Source organism: Procambarus clarkii, chromosome 26 (genome assembly GCF_040958095.1).
Source record: "Procambarus clarkii isolate CNS0578487 chromosome 26, FALCON_Pclarkii_2.0, whole genome shotgun sequence".
In the NCBI taxonomy this organism is placed as follows: domain Eukaryota; kingdom Metazoa; phylum Arthropoda; class Malacostraca; order Decapoda; family Cambaridae; genus Procambarus; species Procambarus clarkii.
Genome location: NC_091175.1, coordinates 9,456,654 through 9,471,897, shown reverse-complemented (window position 1 = coordinate 9,471,897; position 15,244 = coordinate 9,456,654). Strand labels below are relative to the sequence as shown.

The 15,244-nt window shown below is 45.1% G+C and overlaps 2 protein-coding genes across 2 annotated transcripts; both read right to left on the bottom strand.

Moving 5' to 3' along the window:
- Positions 1-459: 459 nt before the first annotated feature.
- On the bottom strand, positions 460-4,526 carry LOC138368711 (uncharacterized). The gene is made up of 2 exons (XM_069331433.1): positions 4,467-4,526; positions 460-1,203 (listed from the first exon to the last, which is right to left on the bottom strand). Exons 1-2 carry the CDS (start codon positions 4,524-4,526, stop codon positions 460-462), a joined length of 804 nt encoding a protein of 267 aa, XP_069187534.1.
- Positions 4,527-6,667: 2,141 nt separating this feature from the next.
- LOC138368710 (coiled-coil domain-containing protein 70-like) lies at positions 6,668-7,060 on the bottom strand. The gene has a single exon (XM_069331432.1). It carries the CDS (start codon positions 7,058-7,060, stop codon positions 6,668-6,670), a length of 393 nt encoding a protein of 130 aa, XP_069187533.1.
- Between the last annotated feature and the right edge of the window lie 8,184 nt (positions 7,061-15,244).

The following is a 15,244-nucleotide window of genomic DNA, read 5'->3' as shown; positions in this document are numbered from 1 at the left end:
GTCACTTTCGCCAGCCGCTTCCATTTCCTAGTACGACTATTTTTAGTCGTACAATACCCTTATATAACTGCAGTTTCTTTAATTCTCTCTTTCTCTCTCTCTCTCTTTCTCTCTCTCTCTCTCTCTCTCTCTCTCTCTCTCTCTCTCTCTCTCTCTCTCTCTCTCTCTCTCTCTCTCTCTCTCTCTCTCTCTCTCTCTCTCTGAGGTCGGCGACATAGCACTGTGATGCCTCGCTGACGGGCGACCTGGCCAAAGAACATTAATGATGTTCTCCCGTCCCAACACTTGATTTATAACTCGGCAAAAAAACACGATGCCTGGAAGTGGATAGACCACCCCTGAGGCGAGCGGAGGCGGGCACTGGGTGCTGGGAGCTGTTGTCTTGGGCGGTGGCGGGCACTGAGGGTGCTGGGAGCTGTTATCTTGGGCGGTGGCGGGCACTGGGGGTGCTGGGAGCTGTTATCTTGGGCGGTGGCGGGCACTGGGGGTGCTGGGAGCTGTTGTCTTGGGCGGTGGCGGGCACTGAGGGTGCTGGGAGCTGTTGTCTTGGGCGGTGGCGGGCACTGAGGGTGCTGGGAGCTGTTGTCTTGGGCGGTGGCGGGCACTGAGGGTGCTGGGAGCTGTTGTCTTGGGCGGTGGCGGGCACTGAGGGTGCTGGGAGCTGTTATCTTGGGCGGTGGCGGGCACTGGGGGTGCTGGGAGCTGTTGTCTTGGGCGGTGGCGGGCACTGAGTGTGCTGGGAGCTGTTGTCTTGGGCGGTGGCGGGCACTGGGGGTGCTGGGAGCTGTTATCTTGGGCGGTGGCGGGCACTGGGGGTGCTGGGAGCTGTTGTCTTGGGCGGTGGCGGGCACTGAGGGTGCTGGGAGCTGGTGTCTTGAGCGGTGGCGGGCACTGGGGGTGCTGGGAGCTGTTGTCTTGAGCGGTGGCGGGCACTGGGGGTGCTGGGAGCTGTTGTCTTGGGCGGTGGCGGGCACTGGGGGTGCTGGGAGCTGTTGTCTTGGGCGGTGGCGGGCACTGGGGGTGCTGGGAGCTGTTGTCTTGGGCGGTGGCGGGCACTGAGGGTGCTGGGAGCTGTTGTCTTGAGCGGTGGCGGGCACTGGGGGTGCTGGGAGCTGTTATCTTGGGCGGTGGCGGGCACTGGGGGTGCTGGGAGCTGTTGTCTTGAGCGGTGGCGGGCACTGGGGGTGCTGGGAGCTGTTGTCTCTATGTAGGGGCCTGACAGCTGAGTGGACAGCGCTTCGGATTCGTAGTCCTGAAGTTTGGGTTCGATCCCCGGTGGAGGCGGAAATAAATGGGCAGAGTTTCTCTCACTTCGATGTCCCTGTTCACCTAGTAGTAAATAGGTACCTGGGAGTTAGACAGCTGTTACGGGCTGCTTCCTGGGGATGTGTAACAAAAACGAGGCTTGGTCGAGGACCGGGCCGCGGGGACGCTAAGCCCTGAAATCTTATCAAGATAACCTCAAGATATGGGTAACACACGAAACGATGGATATAAATTTGCCGTTTATATTCAAGAAAGTCCTGGGTAAATACTGCCTCGGGGATATAGAGTTGTTGAACTGACAAATAAATTACCGCTTAACAAAACAAACGTCTAACTGCTGGATTGTTTTAAGCGTAGGTTAGACATATTTAGGAACGAGTCTGGGTTGGTGTAAATAGGAGGAGAAACGCTTGGGGCAACATAGGCTTCATTTTCTCACTTTAGTTTTCTATGGAGTATTTGAACAGTGTGTTGAGGGCAACGACAGGTGAGGCAGACCAGGTCGTCGCCTCCTACTGAGCCTGTAACGACAGGTGAGGCAGGCCAGGTCGTCGCCTCCTACTGAGCCTGTAACGACAGGTGAGGCAGGCCAGGTCGTCGCCTCCTACTGAGTCAGTAACAACAGGTGAGGCAGGCCAGGTCGTCGCCTCCTACTGAGTCAGTAACGACAGGTGAGGCAGGCCAGGTCGTCGCCTCTTAAGTGATTGGTATGCAGGTCATGTTGGAATGTTTCCATGTGAAGCAGCACCACCAGGATCCTCATCATCAAAAACAAGCTGCTTCCTCCTCCTCCTCCTTCTCCTTCTCCTTCATCTCCTCCTTCTATACAATTACTTCTCCCTCTCTCTCTCTCTCTCTCTCTCACTCCCTTCAGAGACCATCGCTCTATAAACCGAGCCACAACCGGGCATCAGTAGGGTCGAGAGGCCCTGTTATAACAAGGGAAAAAAATAGACAAGAATTGTATAGTTTTACAGTATATGTTTCTGTGCGAATTCTCTTGAGCAGAGGAGAGCAAACTTAGAATATACTCTATGCTATTTTTGTGTTCCTTAGGACCATTTTCAGACATGTAGTATTTTGAGTTCTTCATTCATCAAGTCTGAAAAGGGTTCTAGAGTCTTGCATTAAGGACAAAACTCGTTGTTAACTTAGTGTCACGAAGCCAGTTTACCAAAGCACGACAAAGAACACGAAGTTTACGAATGGAGGGTGGAACACACGAACCCGTTGGCGTCTGCAACGCTTGTCTAATCGCCAATGCATTTATCGTTCTACCGTTCAATAGATCGTTGTCCACAAGCTCATTAGTACAGAGTTCATTCGACAGGCGATCACACTTTCTTCAGTTTAGACCAGTCACTCTCGACCTTAAACAAAAAAAAAAAAGGTCGTGAGTCATTTTGAAGTTCGCAACAGTTCGCATTGCCCTGTTTAGGGTGCTTCCAGGTATGTACCATCCAGTTTAGGGTGTTCCAGTTAATATCCCGCCTTGTTTAGGGGGCTTCGCATTGTTTAGTTATGCACTGCCATTTTTAGGGTATTTTACCCTAAATATTACAGAGGTTCCTGAAGGCAGTTCTGATGATAGCCAGCCTCACATACGTCGCAGATGTTATTTTTTTTTTTATGTGGGCTTCAGGAGACAGGTTTGGCGTGATATCAACTAGATCTTTCTCTCTGTCCGTTTCATGAAATACTTCATCTCCCATTCTGTATCCTGTGTCTGGCCTCCGGTTTCCACCGCCTAGTTTCATTACCTTACATTTACTTGGGTTGAACTTTAGTAGCCATTTGTTGGAACATTCATTCAGCTTGTCTAGGTCCTCTTGTTGCCTCCTACTATCTTCCTCTGTCTTAATCCTCATCATTTTTGCATCACCAGCAAACAATGAGAGGAACGATTCCATACACCCTGGGATATCATTTACAGATATCAGAAACAGTATAGGTCCAAGGACTGAACCCTGCGGGACTCCACTGGTGACGTCTCGCCAATCTGAGACCACACCCCTCACAGTGACTCGATGTCTTCTGTTGCTAGGCACTTCCTTATCCAATGGAGTACCTTCCCTTTCACTCCTGCCTGCATCTCCAGCTTTGGCACTAGTCTCTAGTGTGGTACTGTGGCAAAGGCTTTCTGGCAATACAAAAATATGCAGTCTGCCCCCCCCCCCTCTTTTTTTTGCCTGATTTTTGTTGCCTGGTCGTAGAATTCAATTAACCCTGTGAGGCAGGACTTGCCATCCCTGAATCCACGTTGATGTGTTACAAAGTTCTTTCGCTCCAGATGTTCCACTACCTTTTTCCGCACAATCTTCTCCATTAGCTTGCATGGTATGCAGGTTAGGGACACTGGCCTGTAGTTCAATGCCTCCTGTTTATCCCTCTTCTTGTATATCGGGACTACATTAGCCGTCTTCCAAATTTTTGGCAGTTCCCCTGTTGTGTGTGTGTGTGTGTGTGTGTGTGTGTGTGTGTGTGTGTACGTGTGTGTGTGTACGTGTGTGTGTGTGTGTGTGTGTGTGTGTGTGTGTGTGTGTGTGTGTGTGTGTGTGTGTGTGTGTGTGTGTGTGTGTGTGTGTGTGTGTGTGTGTGTGTGTGTGTGTGTGTGTGTGTGTGTGTGTGTGAGAAAGTGTTCGCGCCTCGGAGTGTCGGGTGGTGTCGCCGGACAGATTTACAACAGTCCCTCCTGCATATGGCGACGTCCCTTAATTAAAGACAATTGTTACCGAGCACCGGTCTCCCCCCTTGTCGGGTCCGGGGACGCACCAGTGCCACTATTTACAACATGAACAGCAGAAACAGCAACAGCTGTAAAAAAAAACAGCAGCAGCAGCAGCAGAAACAAATCTTCCCGTGAAACTAATTTATAACACCGTTAAAATGACGGGCGGGTCTATAGGCTCCACATATGCACCCAGTGCATATGTGGGCAAAGTCTGGTCATTGGAGAATGTGTAAGGGGGTATATATGTTGGGCCAAACACGTATATGGATGTATCTTATATATATATATATATATATATATATATATATATATATATATATATATATATATATATATATACATATATATATATATATATATATATATATATATATATATATATATATATATATATATATATATATATATATATATATATTATTAAGTCTTTTAGTGTGATGAAGACAAAGCTTCATTCTAACATATATACTTGTCTGAGGTGCTCCACAGATTCTTGGGATTCTCTTGTCTTTAGACATTCTGATTGCATTGTGATATACACAGTGTCGACTGTGTATGTGTGTGTGTATGGGTGTGTTTGCTTAAAGAAACTGTTCGTGTATTTCAGAGGTTGACAGGCAGCTCGGTCCATATACGACAGCCTTGAAAGTGGACCAACAGTCTAGCTGGTCTGTGTGGGAAGAGAGGAGAGAGGGAGCGTCAGGTTCCATATACGACAGCCTCGCAAGTGGACCCACAGATTACATTAGACTGTGTGCGTGAAAGAGTCGAGTGCCTGTACCAGGGTTCGATCTGAATCTCCAAGGTGATGCTACGTATGTTCTTTCTCCTGTGGCTTGGGATTGGCAAGTATATTAGGATTTGCAATCCACGTGCACACACACACACACACACACACACACGCACACACACACACACACACACACACACACACACACACGCACACACACACACACACACACACACACACACACACACACACACACACACACACACACACGCACACAGCGAAATTTAGAGCATAATGGTGTCAGAGACGTACAGCAGCTGAGGTTTGACCCAGAGTGGCCCCTGTCTGGCCTTTCACGTTAATTATATTATTTTCTTTAGGACTATCTCGGGTTTCCTTGCGTTGGAAGTTTTGGGAAGGACAAGGCGTAGTTTCCTTACAAGAAAGTGAGGTTGTGTCAGACAATTATACAATAGCTTTTAGAGTTGAAAACGAGAGAATTCCTCTTAGTTGAGTACAGCACGGCCGATATATGTGCCTGTAAGGTGATCAAAATGAAACGTTCTCTTCATCATTAGCAACGAAGAACTGGGTGAGAGGACGTTCCAATGTTACGATTATCTTACCTGGAGCTTACCTGATGTGGGTTTCGCGAGTTCTTCTACTTCTCACCCCTGAGGCCAGGCCTGAGGCCAGGCTCACTGGTAGTGATGGTGAGCGGGTCACTAAAGGCAGTTGCTCTTACGCCTGGCCACTGAAATTGAGCAAGTCTTGATAATATCAAGAGAAAGTCGGTTAGGTGTTGAGGATATCGTAATCTTTGCGTTATGATCTTCTTGAGGTTATCTTGAGATGATTTCGGGGCTTTTTAGTGTCCCCGCGGTCCGGTCCTCGACCAGGCCTCCACCCCCAGGAAGCAGCCCGTGACAGCTGACTAACACCCAGGTACCTATTTTACTGCTAGGTAACAGGGGCATAGGGTGAAATAAACTCTGCCCATTGTTTCTCGCCGGCGCCCTGGATCGAACCCTGGACCACAGGATCACAAGTCCAGCGTGCTGTCCGCTCGGCCGACCGGCTCCCTGATGTGTGTATATATATATATATATATATATATATATATATATATATATATATATATATATATATATATATATATATATATATATATATATATATATACATACATGTGATGTATATAACGTTTGTGTCCTCACCAAACAGGACTCTTTTTTTTTCACCATCATGGAGATTACAGATATAAGTTAGAACATTAGGAAGATAATAGGTCCTAAAATTGACCCCTGGGGAACCTCTGTGTTAAAGATTCGATATTGACGCGACTGCTACTGAAAGGTACAAAGTACCTTATGTCTAACAACAAGCTCTTTAACAAAGTTTAAATCGTTGCATTTAATAGCCAGACTTAATTGGGCCAAGTCTTACCCACCCACCTTACTACTGTCTTGAACCAACGCTGCCAACGGTCACCCACCTGATTCCTAACCAGACCCCAGCGATCTTTAACGAGTGTGCCCAAGCGCCGCCCTTCTCCTGCGACACAATTCCAACCAAAATCAGATCAACAAACCCATTATGGGAAGCAAGAAGCAAGCAAGCAAGCAAGCAAGCAAGCAGCTGTGGAAAACAAGCTTTCGCTCCATAAACAAAAAATAAAACAAAAAAAGTAACAGGCTGTATGCTAACTAATTTTTCTATTATTCAGAAATATATATTGCACAATTTTAACATTTATTCCTCAGCCACGTGAGAGATTTCTCAGCAGACATAGATTATTCAGCAGACATGAGAGATTTCTCAGCTGACATGAGAGATTTCTCAGCTGACATGAGAGATTTCTCAGCTGACATGAGAGATTTCTCAGCTGACATGAGAGATTTCTCAGCAGACATGAGAGATTTCTCAGCTGATATGAGAGATTACTCAGCAGACATGAGAGATTTCTCAGCTGACATGAGAGATTCCTCAGCTGACATGAGAGATTTCTCAGCTGACATGAGAGATTTCTCAGCAGACATGAGAGATTTCTCAGCTGACATGAGAGATTTCTCAGCTGACATGAGAGATTTCTCAGCTGACATGAGAGATTCCTCAGCAGACATGAGAGATTTCTCAGCTGACATGAGAGATTTCTCAGCTGACATGAGAGATTTCTCAGCTGACATGAGAGATTTCTCAGCTGACATGAGAGATTCCTCAGCAGACATGAGAGATTTCTCAGCTGATATGAGAGATTTCTCAGCTGACATAAGAGATTTTTCAACTGACATGAGAGATTTCTCAGCTGACATGAGAGATTCCTCAGCTGACATGAGAGAAAAGATAAATGTTGTCACCGCTGTTAAAATTCTTGCATTCACTTAACTCGTTCCTGTGTGTGTGTGTGTGTGTGTGTGTGTGTGTGTGTGTGTGTGTGTGTGTGTGTGTGTGTGTGTGTGTGTGTGTACAGGTATTCCAATGTCTCCGTTGGAAACATTCTCCCGCAGAGTAGCGTATATATCTGAGGTCATAGGGGCTCCTTTGGGTCTTTTCTACAAACTCCTTTAAAAACAAGGAGCATGTAGAGTATAAAAATCCAGAGACTGAGAACGGGGAACAGGGTTCACTGAGAATGAAAGAGAAATGTGTGAGACACTAAATGAACAGATCGAAAGTGTCTTTGTGATAAACGAGGATTTCAGAGAGCCAGCCAGACTCAATGCCACTTCCAGAGTACACACCGTAGAGTACATAGAAGCATCTCGAGACGAAAATTTACTGAAGGAGGTTTAGGAAGAAATAAAGCTGTTGGACCGGACAGAGTTTCATCTTAGGTGCTGCGAGAATGTGCAACACTGCTGAGCATTCCACTTCCAAATAATATTCCAGACATCTTTGTCCGCAGGAATCTTAGCAGATATGTGGAACAAGATAAAACATAGTTGCAATCTACAAAAATGGTAACCGAGATTAGCCTCTAAATTATAGACCCGGGTCATTAACAAGCGTGGTAGTCAAAACACTATACAAAAAATAGTTAAGGCCAAATGGGTTAACACTTAGAGAGTAATGACGTAATAACTGATAAACAGTATGTTTTTCGAACAGGAAGATCCTGTGTAACTAAGTAATCTACTTAGTTTTATGATAGAGCCCCAGAGATACTACAGGAAAGAGGCTTGACTGTGTCTATCTACACCTAAAAAATCCTTTTGACAGAGTCCCACACAAGAGGCTGGTCTGGAAACTGGAAACATGCTGGAGGGGCGACAGGGAGACTTCTGACATGGATGAAAAATGTTCTAACTAACAGACAGATGAGGGCAGTAATCAGAGACAATGTATCTGACTGGAGGAGTGTCACTAGCGGAGTACCACAGGGTTCAGTTCTTGCACCAGTAATGTTCATCGTCTACATAAACGATCTACCACAAGGAATACAGAATTATATGAACATGTTTGCGGCTGATGCTAAGATACTGGGGAAGATAGGAGACGATTGTAATGACCTTCAAATTGTTCTATATAAAATAAGTGCTTGGAGTAACAAGTGGCAAATGGAATTCATTGTAAATAAATGATATGTAGAATCGGAGAAAATAGACCACACACACACAGATAAATAAAATATGGAATGAAATGAAATACCTTTAATAAAAAACGAGACCTGGGAGTGGTTTTGGATAGTAAGTTGTCGCCAGAGTAACACATAAAGAACATTGTGAGAGGAGCGGATGTGTCGCTTTCCAACTTCAGACTTGCTTTTAATTATATGGATGGTGAAATACTAAAGAAACTGTTCATGACTTTCGTGAGACCAAAATTGGAATATGCAGCAGTTGTATGGTGCCCAAATCTCAAAAAGCACATAAAGAAAATGGAAAAGGTGCAACGGCATGCTTAAAAATGGCTTCCGGAACTGAAAAATAAGAGTTACGAGGAGAGATAAGAGGCGTTAAACATGCCAAAACTAGAAGATAGAGGAGAGGTGATATGATCACCACTTACAAAATAACAACAGGAATCGACCAAACTGACAAAGAGGAGTTCCTGAAACCAGCAACTTCACGAACAAGAGGACACAGATTCAAGCTAAGTAAACAAAGATGCTGAAAAAATATTTCAAAGTTCTTTTTTTGCAGAGTGGTAGACGGTTGGAACCAAGTGAGAAGGTGTTGGAGGCCAAAATCATCAGTAGTTTCAAAGCGTTATAGGACAAAGAGTATTGGGAAGACGGGACACCACTAGCGTAGCTCTCATCCTGTAACTACAGTTAGGTAATTACACACACACACACACACACACACATATATATATATATATATATATATATATATATATATATATATATATATATATATATATATATATATATATATATATATATATATATATATGTTTACATATACAACATAGATGTAAGTATGAATGTATAGGTATGAGTGCAGGTGTAGAGAAGCGAGGACAGGGATGAGTACACTTGTTAATTAGTTATAATCACCCCATGTAAATGCCCGGCAGAGCGTCACCGTATAATTAATTCACCGATAATCGCGTAATTATCAAGGTGCTGACACAAGCCATTGTTTACACAGTGATTTAATAAGTGAGGAGAGGTATTGGTACACATGGTGCATGGTGATGCTATTGTAGCCTGTGTGTGTGTGTGTGTGTGTGTGTGTGTGTGTGTGTGTGTGTGTGTGTGTGTGTGTGTGTGTGTGTGTGTGTGTGTGTGTGTGTGTGTGTGTGTGTCAGCCTAAGTACCGTGAGTGACACTGATCCGTCACTGTAGAAGCTTGAGTGACACTACACACCTACATTGTCAACAAACTGAGGGATGAAAGACGTCATTAGCCTCAGCTGACGTTATAACGTAGCTATGCAAAGGGGGCGGGGCTGAAAATTCACGCCATGACGTCACAGATGAATTACTGTGACGTCATGGGAATTACTGACGTCAGCGAATTACTGACTATGACGACCTTTACATCTGATCACTTGATGATTGGCAGATTACGTTAATGACGTATTCATTTACCTGACGAAGGTCACGGACTAATGACGTCATCGACGTTGCGTCATCAATAATGACGTCATCAGTGTGTATGTGTTAAGGGGGGGGGTAATAGGAAGGAGGATCAGCTGGCACTCCATCACTCTGGCACTCCATCACTCTGGCACTAAAGCGTCATTAATTACACGTTACTCTGACCACTGCCATTGCGGTTGGGTGCTGAGTCGTTGTCTCAGTGTGTCTCTCTGTGTTCTTAAGCTAAATTGACTTACGTGATCGAGCTCAAGCTTCGGAGCCCCGCCTTTTAAACAAACTGTCGGTTGATTAATGCACATCACGAGATTCTCCTGTTGCATATTTGTGTGTACGCAGATATGTGTGCAACAGAGAGAGGGAGAGAGAGAGAGAGAGAGAGAGAGAGAGAGAGAGAGAGAGAGAGAGAGAGAGAGAGAGAGAGAGAGAGAGAGAGAGAGAGAGAGAGAGAGAGAGGGAGTAGCGCCATATGTACACCTTCCATCACAACTTCACCTGTCTACTCCCTCTACTCTTCTACCTCTAATTACATATACCTTCCAGGTAGCCTCTTTCCTCCCCCCTCCTTCCCCCCTCCCCCCCCCTGGAGCGAACGGGGGGGGGGGGATTCTTTGAGCGAGCCACAATAAGTTTCTCGATCAAACCTTCTCTGTTGATTTTGAAAAATGGATGACATCAGCATTTTCTTCAACCTAGTGATTATTGTTAAATTATAGCCGACTTGGAGAACGGTCGAGTCATGCATACAAGAGTACCTGTATACTCATCTAGTTGTACGCGCCTAGTTGTGTTTGTGGGGGGTTGAGGGTTGAGCTCTGGCTCTTTGGTCCCACCTCTCGACTGCTAATCAACTGGGGTACAGGTTCCTGAAACTACTGGGCTCTCTCATATCTACATTTGAAACTGTGTATGGAGTCAGCCTCCACCACATCACTGCCTAATGCATTCCATCTGTTAACTACTCTGACACTGAAAAGAATGTGTGTGTGTGTGTGTGTGTGTGTGTGTGTGTGTGTGTGTGTGTGTGTGTGTGTGTGTGTGTGTGTGTGTGTGTGTGTGTGTGCTTGTAGAGTCGAGTTGTTACTCTTAAACCCCCGCCTTTCGACCATTATTACTTCAATGCAGTGACTATTTTTTTCACTCATTTTTCTTTGCACACACAGATTTAAAAACTGTGTATCGAATTGGCTTCGACAACTTTTTCATCGAGTTCGGTCCACTTATTTACGACACTTAGACCGAAAAAGTCTTTCTGACTTTTCTGTATTTCAAGTTTCCAATTATGTCCTCTGGATCTATTGTTCCTTAATTTCAATGTTACTTCCATATTTACTTTATTAACCTCCTTTAGTGTCTCGTACATATGGCATATGCTGCCCTTCTTATTCTGCTAATGTGCTTCTGATGATAACTCTCGAGTTAAGTCCACTCCTAAATTTTCCCCCTGTTTTTTTTCAGAAGATAGAAGTTGTCTTCCATTCATATACACATACGCAACCCTATATCATCTTTCTCCAGCTCCCATCCTCATAACTTTGCATTTGTCAACAAGGTTGAAATCTAGTAGCCATTTGTGAGACCATGTCTGGAGATTGGACCCAAGGTGAGATCTGGTCAGGGGGGGGGGGACTGTGTCTTTCATCACCTCAAACTTCTCTAATTGTTTCTTTACTTCCTCTGGTGTGCTGTTACTGAAAACTCACACCCCAGAAGTGACTCGAACCCATACTGCTAGGAGCACTATGCAACTGGTGTTCTATTAGATGTAATAGATCTGGGGACACCTCTGACTCAATCTTAAAAGTTTCCTGAAATTTTGTGGGTATATTCCAGCACCTTTCAAGATACGCCTTGCAAGAAATACTGTGGGTGTGCGATCGTTTAACTGAATTCTGCGGTATTTTTAGTGAGCTGTAGCTCTGGGGCCCCATCACTGCCTGTAAGACCCTCTGTACTAACCGGTATTGCCGATACAACGTCGCCGACGGAAGTACCCAGTCTACACATTGTGACTGAGTTTACCATATATATGTATATATTTGTATTAGTTTGGTTGAACAGAAATGAGCTGCCTCGCAGGGGAAGGGCGGGGGGGGGGGGGGGGCAATAGCTCTTCTTCATGTCAATATTTAGGTTCTTATGTTCTTTCATGATGGAAAGTCCTTAATGGTGATGATGTTCTCAAAATTAAGTCACGTACCAAGTTATTTTTCGACAAAAAAATGATCTTTTTCGATATCTCAGACATTTAGATACACAAAGATATCGCACTAACGTGATAAATGTATCAACGAGAAAATCAGAGTTTCAGTTGATTTTCTCCTTTCAGATACTGCTAATATCTTTATAAATTAAGATATCTTGCTTTAAAATATAAAGTGACGGATCTAACTGTAACGCAGAGGTTACTCAAAACTATCCAGATACACAATCCTTACACACAGAAATCACACTAACGTGATCCATCAAATGAACAAATCCACAAGGGCCGTGACGAAGATCCTCGTCACGGCCCTTGTGGATTTGTTCATTTACACAATCCTTGCCTTTTGGTCCAACCAAAATGTGGTTCACCATCAGACAAACACACACACAACACCATCACCGAGTCGTTGATATACGCATCACACAATACGACCGCCCTTCCCAGAATGAAATTAATTTTTCCCTTTCTCTCGCAGATTTCTGCTTTTTATTCGCAGTAAATCGTTTATACAGTCAGTGCGCAGACACGGGCTTATAAACCCTCTGTGGTTGACTGCGCTCTTGTGGTTGACTGCGCTCTTGTGGTAGTGAAGGGAATATTGATGGTGAAGTGCAAGGGGTGGGTGAAGGGAGGGGGGGGGGGGGGGAGGGAATTGATGTTGATAGTGCAAAGGGGGGGGGGGAATGTTGATGTTGAAGTGTAGGGAAACTCACGAGTGACCTGTGACCTAATTCCAAGAGATTTGTTGTTGATTTAATTCGCGGCCGATTCGGGAATAATGCTCTCACTTAATTGTCGGTACAGAAGTGGAATGGCGGGGGGTGGGGGGTGGGGGGAGGATAATCTGTATGATTGGATGATATTTTGTCGAGATGTTGTGCTGTATATTGTATAGCATAACAACATCCACACACACACACACACACACACACACACACACACACACACACACACACACACACACACACACAGCAACTAAAATATATATAAAAAAACCAGTACTACAGACCAGCATGTCTAACATCCACTTACAAGCTGCTAGAAGACTGAGCTAAAACTAGCTCGTCGAACGCTTACAAGCAGTTGAAACGTCGTCTCCAAACACCAGTATGGATCTAACGATCGGAAATCCAACTGGATAAGCTGTGTAAACTTGTACAACAAAGAGAACGGGAAGAAAACGAAAGTGCCCCGAAGGGTAGACTGCATCTTCCTGATATTGTCTGATAAGAAATCCACACAGTCACTGTCAACAAACTCGTGCTCAAGGAAGCGACGCAAGTTGATGTACACGAAGAATGTGCTTTTGAGAACTGTTTACCTCTCAGGAACGTCATCAACTGGAAGGAGGAAATAATGCCTCTCACCATTAGCAGAGTTTCTTTCATCCTATGCCCCCTGTTACCTAGCAGTAACATAGGTACCTGGGTGTTAGTCAGCTGTCACGGGCTGCTTCCTGGGGAGGGTGGAGGCCTGGTCGAAGACCGGGCCGCGGGGACACTAAAGCCCCGAAATCATCTTAAGATAACCTCAAGATAAGAAGATCAGTGATGGCTAATGACGAGAAGATTCAGAAAAGAGGAGGAGGGGGAACTCTGATATAATGTAATATACAACTTAGTCACACTCGAATAAATGTCTGAATATGGGCTACTGGACCTCAGGCAAGGAAAACAAATCAAAGCAACGTATAATATAGAGAGGGATTATTCCTTCTTCTAGAAGGAGAGATCTAGATTCTAAAAGGAGAGATCTCCTTCTCTACCCTCTGCAGGAGAGTAGAGAAGGAGATGGGAGTAAATATGATAAATTTAACAGGGGGAAAATGACTGGATAACGTCAGCAGTGATGTGCTCAAACCCTCCGACGTCCACACATGCTCTCGGACCTTGGCTAAAGGGGACCTGGCGAGCTACGTTAACCTATGAGAGACCCACGCTTGAGTATGCAGCCCCGGCCTAATACCCACTCTAGGGCAAGCAGCCCCGACAGGGGAAACTCCACCTGAAATAGGACAAAATAAAACTAGAAGTTAAACAGAACAATGAGACATGGAACTAAATCTAACTACACATGCTTAAAAAAAAGGAACAGGACGCGGACATGATCACAACTTACAAGATTGTATGGGAAATTAAGAAAAAATCAGAAAACGAGGCACAGCAGAATGGCGGCATATTTGAAAATTAAACACACAATAATTCACTGAAACTTAGTCCATTAACCTACAGCTTTATATAAACTAATATCTGAAGAAAATTCAAAACAAAACTCCCCCTTACCCATTAGAGAAACGTAAAAGATGCATAACAACTAATACGTCCAAACGTGCAGAGAATTTCTACTGCTTCATTGGCTAATCTAATCAACTTCTCAATTAGTATGCTTCAGCAATCAGACCGTATCCCTTTGATAAGCGGCCGGGTACACCACCTTGGGTGTCGCCATGACCGTGTTCGCGTCCACAGCGACTTGTAATGTCCTCGGTGAATGTCGAAGCTGCTTAAAGGGCTCTAGCAACGCTAACTCATCAGTCTTAGTCATTTATAGTTAGCCCTCTTCCCTCTTTCTGCTCCGTTTTTTATCGTCTAACATGTCGAGTGATGTCGACCTAATGTTTTCAGAGCCATTTGAGTTGAGGTTAAATGAGCGCTCTTAAGAGAGCTCTACACAGTCTCTTGCTCAAGGGGGGGGCGTTGGTACAGCCTCTCCAGATCAAGGCTTTGTTTGTTTATACCCCCTTGAGGCCTGATCGGGGGACCGGGCCGTGAGGACGTTGAGTCTCGAAATCATGGCAAGTAACAGAATGGTAAGGTACCCGCCTCTTAATGCTCCTTGGTGGGCGTTCCTGTCTGTCTCCAGCCTGCTTCTGTCTCCCTCATACTTATAGGTATCTTCCTCATACTTGGGGTGTTTCTCCTCATACCTGGGGAGACTCCCCTTATACCAGGAGGTCTCCCTTATACCAGGGGGTCTTCCTTTTACCAGGGGCTCTCCCTTATACCAGGGGATCTCCCTTATACCAGGGGCTCTCCCTTATACTAGGGGCTCTCCCTTATACCAGGGGCTCTCCCTTATACTAGGGGCTCTCCCTTATACCAGGGGCTCTCCCTTATACCAGGGGCTCTCCCTTATACCAGGAGGTCTCCCATATACCAGGGGATCTCCCTTATACCAGGGGGTCTCCATTATACCAGGGGCTCTCCCTTATACCAGGGGCTCTCCCTTATACCAGGGGCTCTCCCTTATACCAGGGGGTCTCCC